Source organism: Carassius carassius, chromosome 32 (assembly GCF_963082965.1).
Source record: "Carassius carassius chromosome 32, fCarCar2.1, whole genome shotgun sequence".
Classification (NCBI taxonomy): domain Eukaryota; kingdom Metazoa; phylum Chordata; class Actinopteri; order Cypriniformes; family Cyprinidae; genus Carassius; species Carassius carassius.
This window is the reverse complement of record NC_081786.1, coordinates 16,717,683-16,735,087: the sequence shown is the minus strand read 5'-3', so window position 1 is coordinate 16,735,087 and position 17,405 is coordinate 16,717,683. Positions and strand designations below refer to the sequence as shown.

Below are 17,405 nucleotides of genomic sequence, written 5' to 3'. Positions count from 1 at the left end.
AGACAAAAAGAAATAACATGAAATACATTCAAAATATTAAAAAAGGCACTGCTCAGACCTCAAACAAACTCTACAAACAAAGAAAAGATCATTTTAAATATACTTTTTTTTAAAATATGTAAAAAAAAAATATTGCTCTAATCTTCAGAGAAAACCCTACAAAGCCAAAAAAAAAAACTTGAAATATTTTAATAAAATATCCTATATAGAAAAACAACTTTACCTGACAGTGAGTATATGCAACAATTAACTACTCCATGTTTGTGCCTAACATTACACATCAACATAAGAACGGAGTCAAAATTGACATACAGTAACGTTCAAATGATATGTAGCTCAATACTGCCCTCATGTGTACACCACCACATGTAATAGGTGATTCAATTTATTTGGATTACCGAAATATTAAGAAAAACAAGTTCATTGGTTTCCAAAACGATTTATACTAAAAGTACATAACTGATATTGCAAAAAAAAAAAAAAAAACTTAGTATCAGTCAATCCGTTTAAATACCAAAGCTGTCACGCTGTTACCCGTCACACCACCAAACTGGAAACGAGGGGTGGGCAGCTCTCGTACCAACTCAAACCCTGCAAGAAACACAATTATACTACAATCAATACAGTATTTGAAACAATATTCGTTTAAGGAATATGCGAATATGTTAAGGTACCAGGTCTGAAGATCTGGAGCAGCTGCTCTTTGGTCCAGTTGCAGGAGGTGATGATGAAAAAGCCTCCTGGTTGCATTACAGTTTTTAAAGAGTTGACATAGAGCTTTTTTGCCTCCTTTCTGTCCTCTGGGCTCAAACTAATGGCATCAAATGTGCCTTTATCTATACATACATCAAAACCCTTCAATTCTGTGCTGGGGTTCAGGAAATCCTCCACCTGAAAAACACAAAGACAAATAAACATTCCCTTTTATTCTGTGCTCTTTTTAAATGTGCACTGAATTCATTTGATTAACTGATGTATGTTAAGAACAAATCATCTTCATTACCTGAATTTTAACATGTTTTAAGCCTTCCTCTTCCAGAATATTTACGGTGAGCTCTACAGCAGCCTTGGAATAGTCAATTCCAGTGAGGTTTGAAAAACCATGCTTGGCCTTAAAGGATAATTCATGCCATTATTATTTATACTTATTTACATCATCAGGGTTTCTGTGAGGTAAAGACTCGACAACATTTTAAGATTTTTCTTAAATCAAGAAAATAAAATTTGAGTATGAAATTTAATAAATCGTAACAATACTTCAATGTGATAATAATCATAATGTCAATGTCTTGAACAAGCAATGCTACAAAGTCTAAAAATACAACTTCATGAAATTTATTATCTTTAGTAAATTTAGTATTGGTATTTTTGTCTTTTCTTTTCTGCTTTCTCTAAAGATTCCTAAATCAAGATACATTTGCATAACCATTAAAATTATTTGACATCAAAATTCTTGTTTTATGAGAAACTAATGTTTGTTTACGCTATTGAATTTGCTGGAATGTGCTACAAACGTTATTAAAATCAGAGCCAAATATTCCAGTATGTGCATTTAAAAAATTACTAGTACCGGTAACTGCTCTGACCTCGACCTGTAAATGTTCTGAGATTTAATTCTTAACAGCAAGGCTGTTATTGAAAATAAGTACTTGATCTTAATTAACTTGCCTAGTTAAATAACGGCTAAATATATAAATGTTTAAAACATGAACAAATATCAGTCAAGTTAAAAAATCAACCTAATTCAAAGGGAGTCATACCTTACTGACAGATGTTTGATCTTGTTTTATGTATAAACTCACTTAATATTGCTCACTTCATTTATATAATTGACTTATTAATTAGTAATAATTAATTAGAATGATTGAATATAAAGTAAATAACTAAACGCTGAGCTATATTGAACTTGACTTGCCAGTTCCACAAGAAACATCCCGTTTCCAGTTCCAATGTCAAGTATGGCAGCATTTTCAGGTACATTTTGTGCTTCCATCCATCTGATCACTCTGTCCATGCTTTCCTCTCCAAACCTAAAGGTGGACCAGAAGAATACTATTACAGTCATCAAATTCTCCTGAATAACTGAACACAACTATTATACAGCAGAAGATGGGACTGGTTCAACGGACTAGCACTGAAACACTGTAACGTTACACTTTATTCGAAGAAGAACATCAGTATGAAAGGGCATTCATAAACAAGTATGTGCCACCCACACCCACACAAAGTAAAATTACCATATTTCTCCCACATCTCCAATATCCTTGAAAGTCTGAAGCTCTCTCTTGTAAGCATCATCCCAGCTTAAAGTAAAACGGTAGAATGGACAGAAAAATTATGCTCAAGTCAGAAGTCTGGTCACAAAAGAAAAATAAACGCATTCTGGGTAGAATATACAGTAATCATGTGAGGTATAGTAGAAGTGAAAACATAAGTCAAGTGTAACCCATGTGCCGGTCTTCTAGAAGGGCTAACTAATCAAGTAAAATCTCTTACTAGTCCTTTGTTCCGAGTTTTGAAGGAGCAAAATCATCTTCTGATTGTGTGCACTGCAGCGGACAGTCTTCTGCCCCATGTGTGCTCATGACGACTCGACTCGTCAACATCCGCTGACGTCATACACAACATGACCAGCGACATGACACTTCATAATAAAAGTTTTTAGTGTTGCATATTCAAAATCGAAAGCAAATCGATAAAATAATAATAATAATAATACACGGATTGACGGATAACAAAAAAACAATATGCAAAATCACACAGTTGACAAATGTTGCACTTTTTTTGTTGTAGAAAATTATAACAGTTCTTACTTTATGTTTTACATCATTCCGCCATGACGTAATGTGTGTCGTCAGTTCTGATGGCGATGATTGCACTTATTTCTATTTTTATACTATAAACAGAGATAGATTAAAGTTAAAAAAAACTGTTGTTGTTGTTTCAATGTAAATATGATGGTTTATATAACGTGTATGCAAATAGTTTTAACGTGTAATGTATAACATTTTAAAGGTAATTATTATTTATTTACGTTAACGTTTTATTTATATAATAAAAAAATCATCCAATCAAGCATATATATCAATCAAGTATATATATATATATATATATATATATATATATATATATATATATATATATATATATATATATATATATATATATATATATATATATAGGGTGAGCATCTGTTATCTCAGCGTTTGTTTATTCATGGGCAGGCTGGTGTGCAGTGTGTGCGCAAAGGATTGTGGGCTCGGCGCGTATGTTTCCATCATGGCGGCGTCAATTTCGGGATACACTTTTAGTTCTGTGTGTTATCACAGTGCCAACACCAATTCCGATCATGTAAGTATTCCATCATCTGACTTTGAGGGTAAATGTGTAGGGACACGATCGCATAGTGAAACAACAAACAGTTTATTCCATCAAAACACAGTTAATTCATTTCCCGGTGTCATCTTCCTGGTGTGGCTTCAGAGCGGCTGTGAATCAAAACCCGGCCAGCCGCCTACCTAGACAGCCTTTCTAACATTCAAGGGTGTATTAGAACAATGAAAATCCTGACTCATCGGGAATTTTGTGCTTTTTCATGGCACTTTTAGGTATGTTTAGTCGAATAAAGCAGACTCAGTAACGTTGCCCCCCCTTGATGATTAACCGAGTGCGGTCTAGAGAGGGAGCACACTGGGTTTGGAAACGCAGCCAGGGTGACAGCTAGCAAATCTACAAGCCGTAAGATTTTACAAGCTTGTCAGAAAGTGTCATTGCCGTTTATTCACTGTATGATTGCTCGCTGTCATCAGTGTACACCGCCCAGTAGCTCTCGGTGAATTCAGTCTCGTCTACGTCGAGGTGTCAAGATAGTCACATTAACGTTAGCTGGCTGGCTAGCTTACCTGTATGTCAGCAACAACTGTCAAATGCAAACTTGAGTATCCAAAAGACATATTTAATGGACTGTTCACAAATTGCTTAACATTTCCAGTACTTGTGTCATGCCCTCTAATGTTTTTAATGAGGCATTAGGAACTAGGTGATCTGCCATTGACACCGCAGGCTTCGCATAGTTGTTTTGGGCTGGTTAGTCAAGTGTTCATTCAGTCAAAGATATGACGGGTTTTACTGTTTTTCCGTATTCAATATCTAAATGACAACCATTTTAATTTCGATTTGAGCTTGTTTATGGGATAAACTGTTAATTTACATGGTGTTTATATGTGGGTTTTTGATACTAAACCGCCTTGGTAACCTAATTTTATTTTAATTGGTAAGAACAATCAGCATTTTTAGTATGATCTGAAGTAAATAGCCGGGTAAGTTGAGTTGTGTGCCTGGAGAAAGTGTTTCTGTTGTTCTCTCATTGGAGCAGTGTTTGGGAAATTTCAGTTTTTTAGACCTTCTTGTATAAACTTTTCTATTTTGTAACATTTGTTGCATGGATTCTGGGTATATTCACATTTTGGTACATTTTGGTATACCATGACCTTTAGAGGTACAAGTTAGGTTTTGTTTGCTTTTTAAACACATGAATTGTCCCTTTAAATGGCATTTGGCCTGTTACAGTAAGAAAAATAAAATTATATTACTATGATAAGTAACTAAAAACCAACATTTGTAACAGACTAGCAAGCTATGACTAAAGGGCAGCTTAACATATGATAAAGTTGGAATGCTGTTTTTTTTAAATAAATATGTGTTTGTAGTTGTAAGTTGTTTTTAACATTTGCATATTTAATGGTATGTGTTTTTCATGTTTATTTCTAAGAAATTTCTAAATCATACAAGGTTATTAAACTGTATGTAGACATCCAAAATTGAGTAATACTAGGCCTAATAATAATAGTAATTATTACTTAATTTTAAAACAGTTGTAGGCCTTATTTTGTACCTTTTATTGAAAGCGTCTATTAAATTACGGTAATAATAACATTAAATCTTAAATACACCGTCTTTGCCTTTGAAATGTCATTTTTATGCCTCTTTTATGCCTCATTTAGGAGGGCTTCCTGTTGGGAGAAGTGAGACAAGAGGAGACTTTAAGCATCAGTGACTCACACATCGGTAGCTCAGAATTCGTCAGTGTAATAGGTAAAACCATGGTTGATTTTTTTGTAATTTTTTTTACTGTCCCAAAACTACAGACAAAAAATACTGTTGCAAAATAAAAAGTTTTTAATGACCATTTTATCATGCATTATCAAAACACGATGCACAATTACTGAAATCCTTGAAGGCTCAAATCACAGACATGATACGTTTCACATTGAGGACGTGACAACCTACCGTGTGTGTGAGCAGAGGTACTTTATCAGTTCAAGATATGGCTGATGTAATCTGTTCAGTCTCAATCATTCAAAGAACTGTTGCAAGCTGCTCTGGTTGTCAATAACTTGATAAACCACTTAAGTTTGTGTCAGCCAGAATTTCTGATTAGGGCCTGGGAGATAAAGCCTCATACATCAATGTAGACCTTTTTGGCTCAGAAATGCTGGAAATAGCTTCCTCCAGCATTAAGTGATCATGTTTCTGAGTTTGGCGTTGCTCCCAGGACCCCTTCATCTCTGATCACTTTACCAAACAATTTCACAAAGGCCTTCAACATCAAAAGTGGGCCCAGATAGTACCTTATATTTGCAGTAAGAGGAGTCATTATGAAGGTCATGTTGTCCTCTAGACAACCTTCAGATCACGATGGCTGCATGTTACAGTTTTTAGAGAACAAATCTGCTAACATATTTTCCTTCGTCTATTCCAAGGTTAATGTTGTCTGTATGCATATTATTAATATTTAAATTAGACCTTTTGACTGTCATAGCATGCTTGCTTTACTCAGATCTTGAATATAATTGATCACTCGCATTCACTTGTTTTTCAGAGGTCCATAATCATGAACCTTGTGCACAACTGTTTAGGTAAGAATGTCCTGCATGGGCAATTGGATTTAGTAGATGCATTTTTCAAATGTTTATTATATGTTACAATAAAAATATACACTATCAGTTAAATGTTTTGTGTCGGAAAGATTTTTGAAATAAGCCTTTTTTGTTTGCCAAGGTTTGGTTGAAATAATTATTTAATAATAATATATATTATTGCACAACAAAAATCATATATATATGACCATAAACCTTTGAATATATATATACATACAGGTGCTGGTCATATAGTTAGAATATCATCAGAAAGTTGATTTATTTCACTAATTCCATTCAAAAAGTGAAACTTGTATATTATATTCATTCATTACACAAAGACTGATATATTTCAAATGTTTATTTATTTTAATTATGATGATTATAACTGACAACTAAGGAAAATCCCAAATTCAGTATCTCAGAAAATTATAATTTTACTTAAGACCAATACAAAGAAAGGATTTTTAGAAATCTTGGCCAACTGAAAAGTATGAGCATGTACTGTACAGCACTCAATACTTGTTGGGCTCCTTTTGCCTGAAATACTGCAGCAATGCGGCGTGGCATGGAGTCGATCAGTCTGTGGCACTGCTCAGGTGTTATGAGAGCCCAGGTTGCTCTGATAGTGGCCTTCAGCTCTTCTGCATTCTTGGGTCTGGCATATCACATCTTCCTCTTCACAATACCCCATAGATTTTCTATGTAGTTAAGGTCAGATGAGTTTGCTGGCCAATGAAGAACAGGGATACCATGGTCCTTAAACCAGGTACTGGTAACTTTGGCACTGTGTGCAGGTGCCACGTCCCATTGGAAAATGAAATCTGCATCTCCATAAGGTTGTTCAGCAGCAGGAAGCATGAAGTGATCTAAAACTTCCTGGCTGTGTTGACCTTGGACCTCAGAAAACACAGTGGACCAACACTAGCAGATGACATGGGACCCCCAACCATCACTGACTGTGGAAACTTTACACTGGACCTCAAGCAACATGGATTGTGTGCCTCTCTTTCTCCATACTCTGGGACCCTGATTTCCAAAGGAAATGCAAAATTGACTTTCATCAGAGAACATAACTTTGGACAACTCAGCAGCAGTCCGGTCCTGGATGCTTCTGACGCTGTCTGTTGTTCAAGAGTGGCTTGGCACAAGGAATGCGACAGCTGAAACCCATGTCTTGCATACGTCTGTGTGTAGTGGTTCTTGAAGCACTGACTCCAGCTGCAGTCCACTCTTTGTGAATCTCCCCCACATTTTTGAATGGGTTTTGTTTCACAATCCTCTCCAGGGTGCGGTTATCCCTATTGCTTGTACACTTTTTTTTCTATCACATCTTTTCCTTCCCTTCGCCTCTATTAATGTGCTTGGACACAGAGCTCTGTGGACAGCCAGCCTCTTTTGCAATGAGCTTTTGTGTCTTGCCCTCATTGTACAAGGTGTCAATGGTCATCTTTTGGACAACTGTCAATTCAGTCTTCCTCATGATTGTGTAGCCTACAGAACTAGACTGAGAGACCATTTAAAGGCCTTTGCATGTGTTTTGAGTTAATTAGCTGATTAGAGTGTGGCACCAGGTGTCTTCAGTATTGAACCTTTTCACAATATTCTAGTTTTCTGAGATACTGAATTTGGGATTTTCCTTAGTTGTCAGTTATAATCATCAAAATTAAAAGAAATAAACATTTGAAAAATATCAGTCTGTGTCTAATGAATGAATATAATATACAAGTTTCACTTTTTGAATGGAATTATTGAAATCAAAGTTTTAACTGCAATATTTTTTGTTTGTTGCAGCTTTTATGACTATGCAGGTAACGTCAATGAAGAAAATCTCAACAGAATCCTCAAGGACAGAAGAAAAGTAAGCAGTTATCATGAAATATGCATACAAATTTTAGAGAGTAAAATGAATAAATTATTAACGATTAACTATGTCCTTTGGTGTTCGACTTTGTCTGACACTTCCCAATGTCTTTTCTTTTTTGTGCAGAATGTTATTGGCTGGTACCGGTTTAGAAGGAACACTCAACAGCAGATGTCATTCAGGGAGCAGGTGATCCATAAGCAGTTGACCCATATACTTGGCATCCCAGATCTGGTCTTCCTCCTGTTCAGCTTCATCTCCACTGCCAATAGTTCCACACATGCTTTGGAGTATGTGCTCTTCAGGCCCAACAGAAAGTATGTACATGCTGGTTAATACATAATTATGTAATACTGTGGCATAAAAAGGAACAAAATATGACAAAATCTTGGTTCTGCTTAACTGTTTAGAGACTTGTCTCTCATTTTGTTATTTCATAATACCATGCATAATGTTTGCAAATGGTGTGATGTTGCTGATATTGTGTTTATGAGCATTTCTGTTGCAATCTTGATCTTTATCTCAGTAGCTATAATCAGAGGATATCTCTAAGCATCCCAAACCTGGGTAATACCAGTCAGCAGGAATATAAAGTCTCATCTGTGCCGAACACCTCCAAGAACTACGCCAGTGTCATTCAAGAACATGGGTGAGGCAACATAACTGCAATGTTCATTACTCCTCTTTAGCCATGTCACAAAATGTAGTTAAAGCAAACTGTTATTTTGATTTTGTCCTACCATTCAAAAATATAGGAATTTGAAGAAGTCTCTTTTGTAAATCAAGGCCACATTTATTTGATCAAAAATACAGTGAAACAGTAATATTGTAAAATATTATTACAATTAAAATCTTGTCTATTTGAATATATTTGAAAATGTAATTCATTTCTGTGATGGTAAGGCTGAATTTTCAGCATCATTCTTCAGTGTCACTTTTTTTTTTTTTTTAAGAAATCATTCGGATATGTTGATTTGGTGCTCAAGAAACATTTCTTAGTGATATCTATGTTGATAATAGTTGCACTGCTCAATATTTTTGTAATAACCATGATAAAGTTTTTCTTCATTTACATAATTTAACCTAAACAGCATGTGAAATATAGTCTTTCTTTTGCTGCAGTAAATACTTGAATTATGATATCCAATTCATTTTTTTATTTATAGGACTGAGTTTTTTGATAAGGATGGGGTGATGAAGGACATTCGAGCTATTTTTCAAGTATACAGTGCCCTTCAAGAAAGAGTGCAGGTGAGTTTCAGTCTTACAATGTTTCTGAACTGTCAGATAACTTCAGGAGATGTTGGTTAAAATACACCTCAATTTGCTATGTCTAATAACATTTAAATGTTTTAAATAAGTTATGCTCAGAATGTGCCATCTATGAATTTTAGGGATGCACGATAGCCGATACTGATATACACATTTACTTTGTTTGGAAACAACACCAAGTCTGTCCTGTGCAGATTAGTGTGGAAAAATTATTTTTAATTTTGATTTGTTTTGAGCAGAAACTTGCTTGTTAGAACTAAATGAAGATTATTAAAAGATATTTTTATATGTACATTGAAAGCTTTGAAAATAACTATAATAAAATCAATCACTGATTGTTTTTTTTGTTTTTGTTTTTTCTTTCTCGACAGATTCAGTTGTAAGCTTAACATTTTATTTGAAGATTTAACATTTGTAGATGGTCTTAAGCAAAAATGCTGTATAAATTCAAAAAATCATTAGCACTCCTTGTGCAGGGATGATGCTGATGTTTACATTAAGACGTTCCAATAAAATCATGCATCCCTAATGAATTTTCTGTCATCCTGCAGGCGGTGTGTTGTGAAGTAGATCAAAGTGAACGAGTGAGGGAGAAAATCCAAGAAGAAGTGAACAAACTCAAAGAGGAAATCGCTCTCAGGAAACGGAACAGCGCTGAGGAAGAGAGAAGTACGTGCTGATGACTCTTTGCATTTGTGGCTTGTTTAACCAAAAAGGGAAACGATTCCTTTTATTATCCTCTCCGTTTTCCTTACAGGACTCCAAGAGGCGGCCGCTGTCACGCTTCCTGATAACTCTGCCCTTCCTGACTCCTCACAGTCTTCACCAACTCAAGTCGTGCCCTCAGGTCCCTCGGTGGAGAGACCCGTGAACTCGTCATCTCCACCAATCTACAGCACCACACTGCCTCCAGATTCACCAAGCGCTATACTGCTACCGCGGCCCCAAGCCGTAGGTTCGCCCGGTCACCCGTCTCCCAGTCTGGGCCTGGGCAACGGAGACGGTTCAAGCTCCGATTCCCTGAACCGCCAGGCCACCGGCCAGGAAGACCAGGAGGACGGCGACGACGATGACGAGGACAGTAGCGAGTACGAAAATTTAGTTAGCGAGCAATTGCAACCACCTTCCTTAACAGAAACTGTTACATTAGGACGACCGGCTACACTGTGGCCCGACGGAGACGCCCACAGCCCGCCAGGCTCGTAGTAATCAAACAAACCAACGGGGATACTGATGAACGAACAGAACTAGGTGTGATCGTGAGGTCATGGTGTTCGGAACACAAACAAGCACTTGCCTTTTGTGAATTATGACAATGCTGTCCTATTGCACACATTTAACAGCTCTGTGCAGGACAGCGGAATGGAATGATATCCCCATCTGGATCCACACGTCCCTTTTTCTCCGTTTCATGCTCTCCTCTCTGGTTTCGTTTGGGTGGAGAGGTGCAGCCTGCTTATCTCGGCGTCTGCCCCTCACTGGAGTCATTCGGTTCTTGCACCATTTACCTCTTGCACTGTTTTGCCTTCTTTTGATCTGCATTTGTAAAAGCAAAGGGAATGTCTTTTTTTTGTTGCAGCCTTCAAACACGTCTCTGTGTGAGCTTATTATATCTTCATTGTCTTGCTTCATAAATCTGAATGGACAGAAAAAAATCAGTTATAATAAGTGCTTAGGACTACAGCTGACCCTGTAGAAAATTTTATTTTATTTTTGGTTTTATCAGTTATATTTGATTTGATTGAGTAATATAATGGCCTATTCTTAAAAAAATCATTTTTGGTCAACGATTATAAAAGTAACTTTGATAAGGGGTGCTTGTATTTTCTATGACATACTGTAGATCACTACTAATTTCATTGGCTTAAACACATTTTTTCCTAATGAATGAATCAAATTTGATATTTCTTTATGCTGAACCTCAAACTTTCACCATTGAGCTTTAAACGAATATTCCGGTCGTACGGTTTGACGGAGCCATCAGAAATTGGAAGGGTCAGAATGCAGCATCATCGATCTCAGGATTCTTTTACAGTTCCAGGACTGCTGTTTTCTCACATCATCTTGTCCACATGCATTTGTTCTTTAGTTGAGAAGACATGATTGCTCAAAGCAATGCAGCGGTGAATCAGTTTAGAGATCTGTGATCACGTGTAATAAAGATTTCAGCCATATGCAGCAGATCTTTAAAGGTAGAAGCAGTTTTGTCATCTGTTAGTGGATGTTTTGCTACATCTGATCAAACCAAAATGACGTTTTCCCTCAAAAGTTTGTGTGTGTGTGAATCTCAGAAAAACATGACTGGGTCATTTTACCATTAACCATTATATAATAATAACTTGCCACTGAATTTCAAATGGCCTTGACCATGATGTATAAACACTAGACAATTTAATTTTACAATAACGTTTGGAGATTTAGTGGAAACTGATTTTACAATGTAAAAAATGTCAATAGTCCTCTTAAAAAAAAAATTCCCAGTTACAAATTTTATACATATAAATATATACACATATATATATATATATATACATATATATATATATATATATATATATATACATATATAAACCTGAAAAATGTGGAGTGAAATGACTGTAACGCGTTCTTGTGAGATTCACTCATGTTGTGCATATTGTGAACAATTTTGAGCAAGTCATTCGAATCAGATTGATGAGCTGTCTGACTTTTTCACCCAAAGAATCCAAAACGTATTTCTTAGTTTTAACTCAGGGTCTGACGCTCTGACGTTTATTTTGGCAGAGCCCGAGAATGTCTCACTTTTCATTCAGTATATTTCTGCAGCAGGACAGAAAAATAACTCATGTTTGTTCCCTGGCATGAGTGTGAATGAGAGTACACTGACAGAGATGTTTTAGTCAGCTGTATCATGTTGCATTAACCGTCTGCTTTAAATGTTTCTGTCTCATTCGGACTTTGGCATCTGTCTTCAAGTGTACAGCCAAAAACCACCACCACCCATGGTTTTCAACATGAATATGTAAGCGTTAAACTGAACAGTGACACTAAAGTGGAGAGATTCCACATTTAAACTTGACATGGGCTTGTTTGGACGGCTGGCAGCCAGTCCCTCTAATGAACATAAATGCCACTTAAGATGATAAAATATATATGCATATACAGAATCTGATCTGGGGTTTTTTTTCCCAACAAATGCTATTCATGATTAATCTGAGTAAATTTGCAGCATCTAATTCAGTGTCAGTCCTTGCTGCCATATTGCATTTTGCTTTATCCTTACAGATGCTTTCAAATCTGATTACAAAATAAATCCAAATTCGGCATTGTGCCATTTTAATGGGGAAATTGCAATGATGTGATTGTCATTTTATTGTCAGTTAGTCAGCTGCAGGTCTGACTTGACTGTTTTCCTGCAATCGAGCAGCTGTGAGTGATCAACATTGTTTCCGTCAGAATTGGCCTGAAGTTTCTCATGTTTTACAAGCGGAGACTGTGTTTGGCAGGCTGTTGCACTACTGCAAGCTTTAACCGTTCCATCTACTTCTGTCATAAATCTGTCAACGTGTTTACAAATATGAAGTAAATTCCCAGTTATGAAATAGTAGCAGTGTTTCAGCAAACATATTTTGTATTGTTAGTATCCTTTGGTGGCTAATATGCCCATTCTCTCATCATTTGCTCACCCTCATGTGCTTTCAGGGCCTTTTTCTTCAAAGGAAGATAGTTGGAGAATGTGTAAGCTTCTCTTTTCCATACAATGAATGTGGATGGGGATGAGGTCCTGTCGAGCTTCATAAAGGCGGAAACATTATTAAAGTGATCCATATGACCTATGCAGTATATTCCAATCCTGAAGCCATATGATAAGCCTAATGTAAGCAATTTAAGTTGTGGTCACCATTCACTTTAATTGTAGGGGATGTTTAAGCAGCTCATACAGGTACCAAAAGACATGGGGTTGAATCAATTCTGACAGATTTTTCATTTTTGGTTGAACAACTTCTCTATAATATTAGTCTAAAAGGCATATTGTTTCCCGTAGACATTATCCTTATCGGTTAAATTATTAGACCCATTTATTTTGCAGTCTGTAAAATCTTAACAGGCACTTAAAGCCAAATTTAAACGTGTTTTTTGCTGGCATCAAATTTCACAAGATCTCTACATGAGGAGTAACTATGATTTGACACTCTTCACACAAGACAAATTAACTGAGCTATCAAATATATTAGGTTTGAGAGCAAGAACCCCTTTCACTGAATGTGACCGTTTTAAATCCTCACCTATGATGGTAAAAGCTTTCAGCCTCAGGTGGAACAATGATTTCCTTACAGATATGTTGAATTTTCGATCATATATATAAGCTCAATTTTGTGTCATTGAAGGTAGTTATGTTACCATATTCGTTACAAAAAAAAAAATAATGTAAACAAATAAAACAAATAAAACTAACGCACACATCGAGTTGTGTAGTTTATATCTTGATCCTGTAGGTGGCGCTAGTCATTCACGGGATCTGCAGACAGGGTTGAAAAAAGAACTGGGATACTTTAAACTTAGCACGGATAGCCTTTTTTCCCGCGTGTTAAATGTTTGACATATTGCAGAAATTCTATTTGATCGAAATGTTTGCATTTAAATATTTAACTTACTCAATATTTAATTTCCACATAATCTGATGAGGAGCGTGTTTGCAGAAATGTATAAAAAGGACCAAGTCAAAAATAAAAATGCAGCATCCCCACGGAAGACTGTGTACATTGTACATACTGTTTTAGTGTAATCAATCAATCAATCAATCAATCTTTTATTACAGACTCAGGGTCCAAATAAAAAAAACACACACAACAACCAAGACAATAGGACAACATATACAACCCACACAATAAAAAGTTACAAGATAATGTAAGATAATTCTATTAGAAAAACATCTCGGTTACGTATGTAACCACGGTTCCCTGAATAGGGAACGAGATGCTGCGGTGACGTCACCGTATGGGAACACCTCTCGGTGTGACGAATTTCTGAAGCCCTATACCATCCCGCCAATCCTATTGGCCAAATAGCGCTTGGCACCGCCCTACGCATGCATACGCATCGTATACCTGAGTGTCGCGCGCTATTTCGCTCAGATTTCATGAACTGAAGAAATGCTATCAAGGTACGGAACGGCCGGGACCGCAGCATCTCGTTCCCTATTCAGGGAACCGTGGTTACATATGTAACCGAGATGTTCCCTTTCATAGGTCACTTCGATGCTGAGGTGACGTCACCGTATGGGAACCCTATACCATAACGTCTGACGTACCTGATAGTTGGAATCCAAGGAAAGCATCTGCTCAAGTGGAGAGAACCCAGGAGCCAGGAGCCAGGAGCCATCCTCACATCCAGACTGTTAAACTTGACAAAAGTGCTCGGTGAGGAACATCCTGCCGCAGCACAGACATCATATATAGAAGAACCACTGAGAAAGCTTGTGATGAAACCACTGCTCTCGTGGAATGAGCTCTAACTCCTAAGGACGAAGCGAGTCTGCGCGCCTCATAGGCTAAAGATATAGTCTCCACCAGCCAATGGGTCATGCGCTGCTTTGTGACAGCAGGGCCTCTATTTTGTGTCCTAACAGACAAAGCTGGTCGGACTCACGCCATGGAGCTGTTCGATCAACATAAGTCTTCAGCGCTCTGACAGGGCAAAGACTCAGATCTCCTGACCCCGCCTCTAAGACCACTTGTTGAAAGTGGAAAAGGGTTCGAAGCGACCTTAGGGACATAATTAGGCATCGGTCGCAGCAATACTTTCACAGAGCCTGGTGCAAAATCCATACACGAGGGCGAAACAGAAAAAGCCTGTTAATCCCCAACTCTCTTGAGGGAGGATAAAGCCACAAGAAGAACTGTCTTTAAGGTCAGGATTTTATCCGGTATAGTTTTAAAGGCTCAAACGGATGCCCTGATAAACCTTGCAACACAATGGACTCGCACAGGGCGGAAAGGCCTCAGCCGTCATGCACCCTGTATAAAACGAGACACCAGCGGATGACGGCCCACTGAAGCACCATCTATATATACGTGGTTAGCTGAAATGGCTGCCACGTAAACTTTCAGAGTGGCTGCAGTTACTCCATCAGAGAAACAGTCTTGAAGGAACTCCAGTACTGAAGCCACTGGGCAGTAAACTGGATCCAATTACGAATTCCACACCAGGTCGTAAACAGTTTCCATTTGAAAGCATATAAGCATCTCGTAGAAGCTGCCCTAGAATTCATTATAGTCTCGGTGGTTTCAACAGAAAGACCGGGACATATTAACTCACTCCGCTCAGAGGCCACGCCCACAGCTTCCATAGATCTGGCCTTGGGTGCCAAATCATTCCCTGTGCTTGCGATAGTAAATCCTGTCTGAGGGGAATCTCCCATGGAGAGCCCGCTAACAGACTGACCAGGTCCGCAAACCACGGCTGTGTGGGCCACCACGGAACCACCAGCAGCAGCTGCTCCACTCTGTTCAGCCGTATCCTGGATAACACCGCTGGAATTAGACGAATCGGGGGAAAAGCATACAAGCTGGATAGCAAATCCACTGTGAAGTTCAAACGTCCGGGGACATGAACCGCTCGGATCGACAGAAATCTTTTCTGAGACCAAAGAAGAATATTTCTCGCCAGCCTGCACAGGGGCCGAGAGCATAATCCTCCTTGATGATTCAGATAAGACACAACCGCTATGTTGTCTGACCTGAGTAGTACATGACGGCCGATCAGCAGATTCGAGAAATACTGGAGAGCTAGAAAAACCGCCAGTAATTCCAACCTGTTTATATGCCAACTGCATTGTGTCGCCGTCCATACTCCGTGAGCTGGGCGCCCTTGACAAACAGCTTCCCAACCAGTCAAAGACGCGTCCGTCGTGACAGTCTCTCGGGAAGCACAAATCCCCAGCCGAACTCCAGCTAGAAGGAATTCGGTTAACATCCATTGTCTTATTGACATAACACCTCCGGTGTCACCAAAATCGTCCAATGCGGAAGACAACGGGGTGAAATGTTCCAGCTTGTCGTCCACCACTAAAAAGGGCGCATATGAAGTAAGCCCAGACGGATTACAGGGGATGCCGCTGCCATTAGACCTAAAAGTCTGAGGCACAAACTCACCGTCACTGTGCGACCCACTTTTGAAGTGACGCACACATGACGCGAGAGACTGAACGCGCGGGAGAGATAGTCTTGCTGTCATCGCGCGAGAGTCCAAGTCTATTCCCAGAAGGTTATCCGCTGAGAGGGAATTAAAACACTCTTCTAGAAATTCGTGCATAAGCCCAGGCTGTTAAGATGATTCAGCACAAGATCCCGATGGGAGTGTGCTTGAGTCTGCGATTGTGCTAACACCAGCCCATCGTCCAGGCAATTCAATACACGAACGCCCTGGAGCCGCAACGGGGCCAGAACTGCGTCCATGCGTTTCAAAAATACTCAATGAGCCAAGGCTAAGCCGAAAGAAGAACACAGTATTGATACGCTTTGCCCTCTAAAGCGAATCTGAGGAACTTCCTGTGTCTCTTGATGATCTGAATATGAAAATATGCATCCTTCAGATCGATCGTGACAAACCAACTGTTTGGTTGAATCTTAGACAATAGACTTTACCGTTAACATCTTGATTTTGCTCATCTTGAGTGCAAGATTCAAATGGCGTAAATCATCACTTTTATTTATTTTACCAAAATAGCTGCTGTAAAACCTGACTCCATCTGAAAGGGGTCTACTTTTATAGCCCCTATTCCCCGCAGAGATGCTCCTGCCGCAGCACCACGATTTGGTTAACAACCATGGGAGATTTCCACGGCAAAAAGGCGGGCCTTTCTGAACTGAATGGTCTATCCGTGACGAATTGTGCGTAACACCCATAGTGAAAATGCCGGGAAAGCGCTACCCTGCGGCCCATAAAACGTAGTGGTTTCCAAGCCTCTGCCTGCAGCATTCCCACATGCATTAACATCCGAGCACGGAAAGCTCACAGCGTCCGTAAGCAAGGAAAGCGCATGTGTAAAAGTCACTACGTTTCGTTGGGTCTAATCCTGAAGCATATCCACGGCAGAATTCAGTCCAACAAAATGAACATTGGGCCACGCTGCTAGCGTGATTACGGCAGCTGTGTGAGCCGTCATAAACAGGCCGTCTTAGTCAGCCTCTTGTGCCGTCCCTCAAACTCTGAAGGCTGGATTGTGCAGAGTGTCTGAGGGGGCGCTCAAGTGATAGCTCGATCCAATGATGCTCGAGGTGCCTTTGCTGGGAGACAGTCAATGTTAGAGCGTGGGGACTGCAGTGAGAGGGTTGGATGTGCATTAGCAGTCCAACAGCACTCTCTAGTGG

The 17,405-nt window shown here is 38.7% G+C and overlaps 2 protein-coding genes across 3 annotated transcripts; one reads left to right on the top strand and one right to left on the bottom strand.

Annotated features, from left to right (window-relative positions):
- Window positions 1-423: 423 nt before the first annotated feature.
- eef1akmt2 (EEF1A lysine methyltransferase 2) lies at window positions 424-2,636 on the bottom strand. Its single transcript, XM_059520567.1, has 6 exons — window positions 2,497-2,636; window positions 2,238-2,303; window positions 1,916-2,030; window positions 1,004-1,111; window positions 675-891; window positions 424-591 (listed from the first exon to the last, which is right to left on the bottom strand). Exons 1-6 carry the CDS (start codon window positions 2,604-2,606, stop codon window positions 494-496), a joined length of 714 nt encoding a protein of 237 aa, XP_059376550.1. The 5' UTR covers window positions 2,607-2,636; the 3' UTR covers window positions 424-493.
- A 578-nt stretch (window positions 2,637-3,214) lies between these two features.
- Window positions 3,215-11,400, top strand: abraxas2 (abraxas 2, BRISC complex subunit). 2 transcript variants are annotated; one of them, XM_059520566.1, is made up of 9 exons: window positions 3,215-3,351; window positions 5,004-5,094; window positions 5,882-5,918; window positions 7,713-7,779; window positions 7,909-8,099; window positions 8,312-8,431; window positions 8,949-9,033; window positions 9,606-9,723; window positions 9,812-11,400. In XM_059520566.1, the coding sequence occupies exons 1-9, from the start codon at window positions 3,217-3,219 to the stop codon at window positions 10,258-10,260; spliced, it is 1,293 nt and encodes a 430-aa protein (XP_059376549.1). In that variant the 5' UTR covers window positions 3,215-3,216; the 3' UTR covers window positions 10,261-11,400. The 2 variants fall into 2 exon arrangements, with proteins under 2 accessions (XP_059376549.1, XP_059376548.1); XM_059520565.1 differs by having other exon boundaries at window positions 8,309-8,431.
- The last annotated feature ends 6,005 nt before the right edge of the window (window positions 11,401-17,405 follow it).